This window comes from Myotis brandtii, unplaced genomic scaffold (genome assembly GCF_000412655.1).
Source record: "Myotis brandtii unplaced genomic scaffold, ASM41265v1 scaffold182, whole genome shotgun sequence".
In the NCBI taxonomy this organism is placed as follows: Eukaryota; Metazoa; Chordata; class Mammalia; order Chiroptera; family Vespertilionidae; genus Myotis; species Myotis brandtii.
In genome coordinates, this window is record NW_005356751.1 from 1,620,268 (window position 1) to 1,631,529 (window position 11,262).

At 42.0% G+C, this 11,262-nt stretch overlaps 1 protein-coding gene across 2 annotated transcripts in view; it reads right to left on the reverse strand.

Moving 5' to 3' along the window:
- SCG3 (secretogranin III) overlaps positions 1-11,262 on the reverse strand; it is a 42,993-nt gene that overhangs the window by 2,322 nt on the left and 29,409 nt on the right. For both annotated transcript variants that reach the window (XM_005863931.2, XM_005863932.2), the window contains exon 11: positions 3,805-3,885. In XM_005863931.2, coding sequence (XP_005863993.1) covers positions 3,805-3,885 — 81 coding nt within the window. The remainder of the gene's footprint in view (positions 1-3,804; positions 3,886-11,262) is intronic.

Below are 11,262 nucleotides of genomic sequence, written 5' to 3' on the forward strand. Positions count from 1 at the left end.
TCAGAACCAGGTGTTTTGACTTTTTGAACTTGTTACACTGGTTAGTCCCTGTTGAGGTGACAACCGACTTTTCCATTTTTATTCCAAATTAAGAATTACCTTGATAAAACAAGAATTACCTTGTTTGAATTGTATACATGGAGCAAAAAGCCAAACCATAACCTCTTTATGGTTTCTCTGAACAAACAAAAACCTATATACACCATCAAGCGACCCACCAAAAACAAAGAGATCCCCAAGCAAGGAGGCTGCCTGTGGCACCTTTCTGAAGACTTAAAAAGAAAACCATGTCTTCCCTTTATTCTTTAAATATTATATGCTTATTTTTAAAAAAGATAAAATCATGAAAATAAAATTGAAATAACCTGAATTCTATCAATCATAGCTAACCACAGTTGGTATTTTGTTTTATTTCCTTTTAGATTTTCAAATATATCTATCTCAACCCAAAATTGAGATCACAGTATATATACAAACTTATAACTATCCCCTTTCACTTAACTTTATACAGTGAGCATTAATATTCTTCAGAAACACCATTGTTAATGGCTAAATGCAATACATCCTTTGGAGTTACCAACATTGATGACACACATCCCTCATGGTTGGGCATGGCGGTCTTCCATACCATACAGTACTTGGGAGACCCCTCCAGATTGTGAAGACAGTGCCATTCATCTTGGCAGCTGGCAGGCTCTGGACCAGAGCCCTGCCTTCTTTCAATTTGTAAAGGAGAGAATGGGGTACAAAACTCACAGCCCCTTTAGTTACTTTGGGTCCCTTGGACATCTTTAAGACCCTGCATGAAAAAAAAAATCCATAAAAAACCCCACCCAAAATCTAAGCCTGAAAGACCTCTCTACCAGCACCAGGTATTTATCATATCAAGATGAGCAGAGGCTTAGAGAGAGCTTGTTTCCACCAAGGAGAGCATTTGCTCCCCACTAGGGCACAGCCTTGAGGGTTACAGAGAGAACTCTGGGCATTGAGCTCTTTACAACTGTCATCTGATCTGCTCCTCACAAAACTCCATGAGGTCAGCATTAGTATTTCCATTTCAGAGGCGTAGAAACAGGACAGAGGAGGTTAGTCACATGGTCGGGCCCTGGGAGAGTCAGGTTCTGAAACAGGTCAGTCTGTAGTCACTGCTTTGACCACTCTGCGGTCTTTAATCATGAAGGTAAAGCATCTAATTGGTGCAGAACAAACGTTCAGTACATGCTTGGGTTTGTTGTTATTGTTGTTGTTTGACTTTCCTTTTCTCTCAGGCACAAACTTGAGAACCAAGCTGACCGTACATTTTGTGTGCACCTCGCCTCGCTGGCTGATTCCTAGCTCACTCACTGGTTCACATTAATACTCTTCAGACTTGGTTGCAGGATCAACAGCTTTAGTGAGACAAAGGCAGACTCCCAAGGACAGATGTGAAGAGGTCCAGGTGATTTGAATGGGCAGACGGGAAACTACTGCGCCGTGTTGAAGTGGAAGAAATGTATCCTTATGACATAGCTATCACCCTGTGCCGGGAAAGCCAGTCTGGTGTGGGGGAAAGGCCAGCAGCTGGTTGCGAGAGTACACAGTCAGTGCCCACCTCGCTCATCTTAAAAGAGGATTTAAGGTTGTTATGCACAAAAGAGCTAGTGCTGTGATTTACAAAGCACACTTTTATAAAAAAGGCTGCATTCGATTTTACCATCATCCCTACGGTCACATCACATGGACCTTTCTCTCCTGGATTTGGAAAGGAGATTCAGGCCCCCCAGGTCCCTGCCAAACAAAGGGCATGAGCAGAAGTTAAGGAAGTCGGAGCTAATAGTGTAGCAAGACTCCCTTTCACACAGCTGCAGCCCCTACACGGCCCAGGGCCAGACCCTCGCAGGCTCTGAGAGATGATCTAGCTGAGCATAGAGAAAAAGCTCTCTGCTTTGCCTGCAGGAGGGTGTATTGCATGTCACCTCCCCTCCTGCAGGCAGAAGGGAACGTCAAACTCAATCCTGTGGTTCTCAGTTTGCTCACAGAGCCTTCCATATGCCAGCACCAGAGTTCCATGCTTCACTAGGTTGGTTGTTTCTTGAAGTAAAAGATTGAATTGCAGGATGTTGCTGGGTAGGACCAGGAGTCTGATTCATATGTTCATCAGTGAAAGAAATCACATAAATAGTCCAAATTGTTGGACCATGTAATTTACATTGGTTTCGCAATGCACTTTGGCCCCTATGGTATTGCACTGATCCTAAGAGAAACATTTTTATTTTCAAGTCTTCGCAGTCACTGATAGCATGCTATACTTTTTCTTCCTTTGTGGTGCATTACACAATGGTGCATTTCCCAAATCAATGACAGGTTTGATGAATTACAGTTCATGTGAATTTTAATGGAACTGACAGCCTGGAAATTCACATTATGTTGAGCCAAATAAAATGAAAATGTGTGAAGACCTGATAATTGTTTCCATCTTGCTCAACTTAGGATACCACGGGCTAACAAGGGGCTGAAAACATGCCTTCCTCCTGCTGGGCTCTATCTCAGCAGTTCTCCAACTTGGCTGCACCGTGGAAAGAGGGGGGGTGGGTTAAAAAATATTGATGCCTGGGTCCTGCCCCTCAAGTTTTTAATTTACTGGTGCCCCCTGGGCATCAGCATATGTAGAAGCTCTGCATGTGTTTTGAATGCACTATAAGGTTCAAGAAGCGCCGCTCGTCTCATTTTAAAAGCATCACTTTGCAACTGCTCTGTCTAGACACCTGGGAATCATACTGGACTTCTCTCACTTGACATAGCTCTCAGGTTTCTTTATTTCCTCTGCCTGCCCTGGTTTAAGCCCCATCATTTCTGCTCTTGATCCTTGTCTCCTATCTCTCTCTCCAGTCTTCTGGGATCTTATTTTTTCAATCTGTAACAACACTACATGCCAGATAGATTTCTCAATTCTTACTAGTAACTGAGTTCTCAGGGCTTAAGTAAGCCCTAACTTAGGTTCCCCTGGCTAAACAAGCCTCCTTTGCAAGGTGGCCAAGCATGTTCCTGACCTGCCCACGTTCCCAGCCCTGTCTGCTGGTCCGCCCCATAGACACCCAGTGTTCCTGAAAAAAACTGAATAGCTCCAGTTCCCAGAATGCATCACTCTCGTTTGTCCCGTTATGTCTTGGCACCCAGTGCTCCTTCTGTCTCCATCTCTCCTCACTTACCTTTCCAGCGGAGCCTTTTTCACAGCCCTTCCTCCCAGTGATCACTGGCTCTGTGCCCCTTTCTCGCCCTCCTTTGCACCACCATGCCTGTCTGTGATGGCACCCACAGGGCCAGCTGTGCTTTGCTGATGCCGTGAGCAACTTGGGGGAGGGTGTGCTGCATTTACTGTGCTTCTCATCTCTGGCGCTCAGAACAGAGCCCAGTTAGATTCGTGTTCTAAGTGAGTGAGTGACTGCTTTCGTGACTGCCGAGTGCACCTAACATGTGCTCAGAAAATGCCTCTGTTTAAAATTCTCCAAGAAAGGAGGGGGAGTAGACAAAACAAGATTGGCAAAGTGGGTGATGGACACATGTGGATTCATTATATTATTCTCTCTACTTTTGTTTGACTTTTTTCCATCATAAAATAAAGAAAGGGGGGGAAATGCCCTTGTTTGAAAGGCTGGTTTGAAAAATAAGAGAAATGGAGGTTCCCTCTGCATCCGAGAAGTGCTAGAATCTCTCTGGGCTCTGAGAGGACACGTCAGCCTAATTTGATTGTGGGAATGTTTATTTAACAACAGCCCCTGGCAAATGGGTGAAGTTTGCAGTTTATAACCACACTAAAAGGCTTACCTTCTTTATTTCCTTTTGTGTTGTGTTTCTTCAGCCATTCAATATTTTTTCTGATGGCTTCCAAATAGGCTTCTGTTTTCCCTGGAAAGGCAAGAGAATCATATCAAACTCTCACACAATACCATTGCATCTCTTTTTTTTTTTTTTAAATATATTTTATTGATTTTTTACAGAGAAGAAGGAAGAGGGACAGAGAGTTAGAAACATCGATGAGAGAGATCGATCAGCTGCCTCCTGCACGCCCCCTACTGGGGATGTGCCCGCAACCAAGGTACATGCCCTTGACCGGAATCGAACCTGGGACCCTTGAGTCCGCAGGCCTACGCTCTATCCACTGAGCCAAACCGGTTCAGCCATTGCATCTCTTTTTAAAGACCACACTACGTGTAAAAACCATAGACAAAATATTGAAATTATCAAGCATTTGTGTGGTGGTATCCCTAATGAGGTAGTGTGCATCTGTGTGTGTGTGTGTGTGTGTGTGTGTGTGTGTGTGTGTGTCTGTTGGGGGACAGGATGTCAAGGAGAGTGGGTGGGGATAAGATTCTAGGAGGCAGGACCAAACTGGTAAGTATCAAGAAGCCATTCTCCCCCTACACAAATAACTATAGTGTTATGTTCTGGCAGAGTTTTGATTCAATTTCCTGGATAGGTGGGTCCTTATAATTCATAGATTGAGTTGTTTATGGTTACGGATGGTTCTTCTAAACCTAGGAGACTTGTCAGGTCAAGACCTGAATCAGAGTGGCAGATATTTAAAAGAATCCATCACTAAGTGATGTTAAGTAAGCCCAAGTGTGTGGCTTATGTAAGCTGCTATGCAAGTCTTCAGCTCAGTTCTGATAGGGAGTATGCAGAAACTCAGGTAAAGAGGGCAGTCCAAACCTCATTTCAAGGTTTGGATGGTGAGCCTTATAATTTATTCTAGTAAAACTCCCCGGGATGTAAACCATTCTCTGATGGGCCTCAGCTGTGGCGGGAGAATACCACACATCACCTGCTGTTTGATGGCATTGCATTTAAGTGACTTGTTGCCTACAAATCGGTATTATCATCAACTTAGAGATGAGGAAACTAAGGCACAGAGAGGCTGAGTGACTTGGCTGAGGACACACAGGAAATAACAGAGCTGGAATTTGGGTTCTGATCTTGCCAAGTGTCTGTTACCTGCACAATTTTGAAAGATTGCACCTGTATTCAGACATGAACACTGATGTATCCTTGTTTTGTCTCAAAGAAATCAACCATCCCCTTAAGCAAGTGAGGTCCCTAATGCTCAGAGTGTCTGTACTAAGAGACAGGAGGGTCTGGAGAGTTCCAATGGCCTAAGAAAAAAGGCTTTCAAAGTGCAGGGCCTCTGCAAAAGGAATGAATGCCAAGGCTTAGTGTGGTGACCACCTACTCTGAGCCCCTTTTGAGCCCTATATCCTCTAGTCTACTACCCAGACTTTTTGAACTACCTGTACTGAGTGCTTTTTATGTGCCAGGGGCTGTACATTGTGCACCAAAATGCATTATCTCTTTTATTCTTCACAACAACCTTTCGAGGCACCCCTATTTCATCCTCATTTTACAGACAAAGAAACAAAGGCATAGACAGATAAAAGTGATATGCTGAAGATCACATGGCTAGTAAGTAGTAGATCCAGGTTTGAACATGGCTACATCTGACTACAGACCATGAACAATAACACTGCCTTAAGATTTGACAGTGTTCTGAGGATCCAAGATGGTGGCGGAGTAGGTGGATGTTATACTTACTTCCTCCCAGTCCCAAACTGGAATTACAACTAAAATATAGAGCAATCAACCTGAATAGCCATCTGAAGACTAGCTAAACAGAAGTCTTATAACTAAGGATTTACAGAAGAGGCCACATGGAGACTGGTAGAAAGGCCAGAGACTTGAAAAGGACTGGTGGCCAGTCCCACTTGCATGGGACAGTATCTGAGATCTTGGAGGGATATAAGCTTCAAAGGTTCCCCCTGAGAAATGTGGGGTCTCAACCCCAAGCTGGGCTCACTGCCCAGAGCAACAATGCCAGGAAGAGGTGCGCACATAACATCTGGCTATGACAATCAGCAGGGACGCCATCTGCCAGGGAGAGACGGAAGTCTACTAGAAATCCAGGCATCCTTGTAATGGACCAGCACACAAAGTCTTGTTCACAGCCACTCTCACCCTAGGCTCTGGCAGAGGGAGGGCAGAGCAGACTAGAATCGTGTGAGGAGAGACTGGGGCTTGTGACTCTGGGGAGAGAGCTGAAGGGATAGCCACCAAGATCCTGTGCTGAGTCATCGTCCCTCACCCCAGATGCCCCACTCCCTTCCACATGGCATCAGCCTGGGGGAATGCAATAGCCCCACCCTTGGACTCCCTGTCTGCACCCTGCAGAGCTCACACTCTGCTGAGGAGTCAGTTCAGGGTAGACTCAGGGTGTCAGTGACTGAGTTATGTCGCTTCAGTGTAGGGGCCATTCCCCCCACTTTCCTGTGAACCTGATTGGTGCCTTCCCCTCATGGAAGATCAGATACCCCATTCTCTGGGCTCCTGGAAGCCCCACCTTCTCAACTCCTGGTGGCTCCACACTGCCTAAAAATGGGAAGAATCTGGGACAGACTAATTAGTGTGGCTCTGGGGTGGTACATGTACACAATGGAATACTACTCACTGTAAAAAAGAAGGAAATAGTACCTTTTGCAACAGCTTGGATAGACCCGGAGAGCACTATGCTAAGGGAAATAAGCCAGTCAGAGAGAGACGGGTACCATATGATTTACACTTATATGTGGAATCTAATGAACAAAATAAACTAACAAACAAAATAGAAACAGACTCAGAGATACGGAGAGGGAGGCTGGGGGGCTGAGTGAAAAAGGTAAAGGGATTAAGCAAAAACAAAACAAAAGAAACGAAACCCAAACAATTCATAACTGACAACACTTTGGTAATTACCAGAGGGAAAGGGAGATGAGGGAGGGAAAACAGGAGGGTAAATGGTGATGGAAGGAAACTTGACTTGGAGTGGTGGACACACAATACAATATGCAGATGATGTATCATAGAATTGTACACTTGAAACCCAATATAATTTCATTAACCAATGTCACCCCAATAAGTTCAATTAAAAAAATCTGACAATGTTCCAAACAGAATAGACTCATAGATACAGAGAACAGACTAATGGTTGACAGAGGGGAGGGTTTGGGAGACTGGGTGAAAAAGGGGAAGGGATTGAGAAGTACAGATTGGTAGTTACAAACTATGCATGGGGATGTAAAGTACAGTAAGGGAACATAGTCCATAATATTTCAATAACTATCTATGGTGCCAGGTGGGTACTGGAAATATCAGGGGGAACACTTTGTAAAGTATATGGTTGTCTAACATCATCTGAAACTAATACAAAATAATATTGAATGTCAACTGTAATTGAAAAATATTAAAGAATTAAAAAAGAAAAGAAAAGTACAGATACCTTGTGGGGCACCTATAAGGACCTAAAATATATCTGACCTCTGAGTTCTAGGCTGTAGAAATTAAAAAACTACAACGTGATTAACAAAAAGAAAGAAAAAGATTTAACAATATTCCAATTTCCACTATTGCATTTACCTAAATGACTTCCTGAGAATCTTTCTTCCTTGTCTTGTAAGCCCACTCCTGCGCCACCACTGGGGCTCCATGTTATCTGGTCCCCAAAGAAACACAGAGAAACTATTGTCCTAACAGTGGATACGAGAAGAGATCTGCAATTTTTAGCCCCTATTTGCTTCAGTTGCCTGTGTAGGGAGAGCCTTGATTTCAGTGCCTTGTTCTCATGAACGTTAGAGCATGTGAAAGACTCATGCCCCCCTTGCTGATATTATTCAATTACAGCACAATGAATATAGAGATTTTCACTGTCTAGTGCCAGTTGGCTGAGAAGGTCAACTGGATTTGGTAACATAAAAACACTTGTCTATTTCAAATGAATTCAATTAGAAAAGGCATTTTGAACATGGACTATTTGAAATAAGGAATTCAACATTATTTTTTTAGGTTGCTTTTTTGCTCAGGAACCAATTACCTATATAAAAATGATGATGAGTTTATGAAATGCATGGGAAGTAATTTTATTCACTATATTGACATTAACAGAGAGTGAGTTTACTGCAGCTTAAAGACAACTAGACTGCAATCCATTAAAAAAAAACACGACTATCTTGTGGATCAGAACAAATCTAATTAGGAAGTTTCTCTAATTTAATAGAACCCCCCATCACCCTCCCTTTTCTGCTTTATTTTTATCCAAAGCACATCACTTTCTACCATATCATATAATTTATTTAAGTTTATTGTTTGTCTTCCTCCCTTAGAAATAGTTCCTGTTTGCTGATGTACTCCCATGCCTAGAATAAAGCCTGACTCTCAATAAATATTAGTGGAATGGTGAGTGGATAAAAGCTCTTTATATAGTAGCCAAATTAGAGTCAGAAAATTGCTTGGTGAGCATGGAATCAAAACTAAATACAATTTTAAAAATATAAATGGTATTTATAGTCTTTTCTTTTTTACAAAAGAATAAACTTTATTTGAAAGACTTGAAATTTAATGAATTCTGAATTTAAATGATGGTTATATCAGAAACATTTTTAAACACCTACGAATGTGCTAAACAAACTATATCCATATGTCATTTAATCTTCACAGAGCTCTAGGAAATAAACATTCTTATTCCCATTTTACTCATGAGGGAACTAGGGCTCAGAGAAGTTAGGTGACATGCCTGTGGAGACACAGCTGGGTAAGCGTCAGAGTCTAGTCTTGAACTGGAATGAGCCTCTGGAATGAACTGAGTGGAGCTTGGTAAAATCCACCTTTTAGACCAATAAGGCATGGTTCTCAAACTCAGCTGCGCATTAGAATCACTTCGGTGAACTTTCAAAAATCCCGATGTCCAGGTCCTTCCTTCCCTATCCCAATTAAGTCAGAGCATCTGGGGGTAGGGACCAAGCATCATTTTTTGTTTTTCCTTTTACTAACAATCCTGAGGTGATTCAAATGTGGAGTAAAGTTTGGGAACCACGGCCACCGGTATTGGGCCTCCGCACGTTCACAGGAGCACCGTAATGACGGAAATGAAGTCAGGTGTTCCTCTGCTGTGGAGAGAAGCAGCTGGTTCCTATTTACATTTTCCCTTCCAGGAGCCGTAAGCAAATCTTTTATTTACACAGTGTGCACTGAAAGCCCATGAGAGTCCACTTTAGAAAGTTGGACTGTTATGTTGTTTTTTTTTTTCAAATTGATTTCAGCTTCCTGTGGAAAAAAATAGCTCATGGCTGAGGTAATATGGCACAAGCCTGAAAACATATGCTGGAGCAGATGGGAAGAGGGCCAGAGTCAAGAGGCAACCCCGCTTTTCTGGCTGTTCTGGTTTTCAGCACGGCAAAAGAAATATCCTTTTTTATATGGGAATTTGTCCCGACCCTGATATGTTATCCTGATCTGTAACCCCTCAAAAAATTGTAGAAATCAATAGAGTTAACCTATTGAATACTGGATGTACTAAAGATATTAGATCTTTTAAAAGAGTGTATATGAAAATTAAGTTTAATAGATGATGCTTAAAATTCTTACAGGAAAGATGATATGATTACAATTTTGAACTGCATTAAGCAAAGCAACTGGTACTGGTATCATGAATGTCAACATGGGCCCCAAAGCCATTCAACTCAAGAATTTCTGCACAATGATGACATTTCATATGCCCCACATATGCAGCATGGTATCCTGGGATGAGCACTGAATGGGGGTCAGGGGACATGAGTTCAAGGCCCAGCTCTGCCAGTCTGTGGTTATGAGATTTTGGGCGAGTCACTTCATCTCCTGGGCCTTGGCTTACTTATTTGTAAATTAAGGGGTGAATCCTAAAAAGATGATTCATGGTTTCTAAATATGGAAAGAATTTCTCCTTTTCTATCCTTGAAAAACCTGTGTTGGTGGTAGGTCTCTGTGCTTGTGTTTAGCTCTTAGCACTCTTGCTGACTCACAGGGGAGAAGACAGGACTCTCTATTTTTGGACATTTCTAGAAGAATGCCTTGGGGCTTGAGTAAAGGCATGCCTTTTCTCCTCTTATGTTGCTTTAAAAATAAAAACATCCACATGAGTTAGTCAATTTATCAATTTATTAATTAAGTAGGTTACCTTCTCTTTCTGGCTTCTGTAAAGATATGGAAATGATAGGATATTTAAGTGAAAGGTATATTAGAGATCACTTTTTAAACTCAATTTCATTATATGGCCATAAACTTGACAAATGATATCACTGGAATGAGTTTATGGTATTATAACATTTATCTCATCCCCTGGATGATTTTTTAAAAAAAATTTCAGTGACTCATAAAGCGGAAGTGAATGAGTAAACATCGAACTGGCAAAAGAGAGTGTACTTAGATCATGGAATAAAGTTTCAAAATACTTTCCTTTGGTCTCCAGAGAATGATTTACTTGAAACGTTAAGCAACTTTATAGGTATGGAGAAATTAGAATCACTTTTTAAACTCAATGTCATTATATGGCCATAAACTTGACAAATGATATTACTGGAATGAGTTTATGGTATTATAATGTTTACCTCATCCCCTGGCTGATTTAAAAAAAAAATTTTCAGTGACTCATAAAGCGGAAGTGAATGAGTAAACATCGAACTGGCAAAAGAGAGTGTACTTAGATCATGGAATAAAGTTTCAAAATACTTTCCTTTGGTCTCCAGAGAATGATTTACTTGAAACGTTAAGCAACTTTATAGGTATGGAGAAATTAGAATAAATTCTATTTCATTGTCACATCCTTAAATTTAGGAATAATTATTGAATCATTCAAATACCTGCACTAATTAGAAATCAATATTTTAAAATAGTATTCTTAATGTGAGTCCCTGTAGAAAGCAAGAGTTTAAATAATTTAACTAAACAATATTCAAAAGTGAATGTGTCATATTTCATCATTGAATTAAACTGGATTTTTTACATTGTCTGCCTGAAATGAGATTCATGTAAACATGCTCAGTAAGTTGAAGAGTGATACAAATGTAGGGTAACTATTATTATTATTTATTACTAGAGGCCTGATGCATGAAATTCATGCACAGGGGCAATCCCCTCAGCCCAGCCTGCATCCTCTCCAATCCAGGACCCCTTGGGGGATGTCCGACTCCTGGTTTAGGCCCGATCCCGGTATCAGGCCTAAACTGGCAGTTGGATACCCCTCTCACAATCCTGGACCGCTGGCTCCTATTTGCTCACCTGCCTGCCTGCCTGGTCGCCCCTAACTGCTCTGCATGCTGGCTTGGTCACCCCTTATTGCCCCCCCTGCAGGCCTGGTCGCCCCTAACTGCCCCCCCTGCCATCCTGATCGCTCCTAACTGCCTCCCCCGCCGGCCTAGTCACCCCTCATTGCCCTCCTGCCAGCCTAAT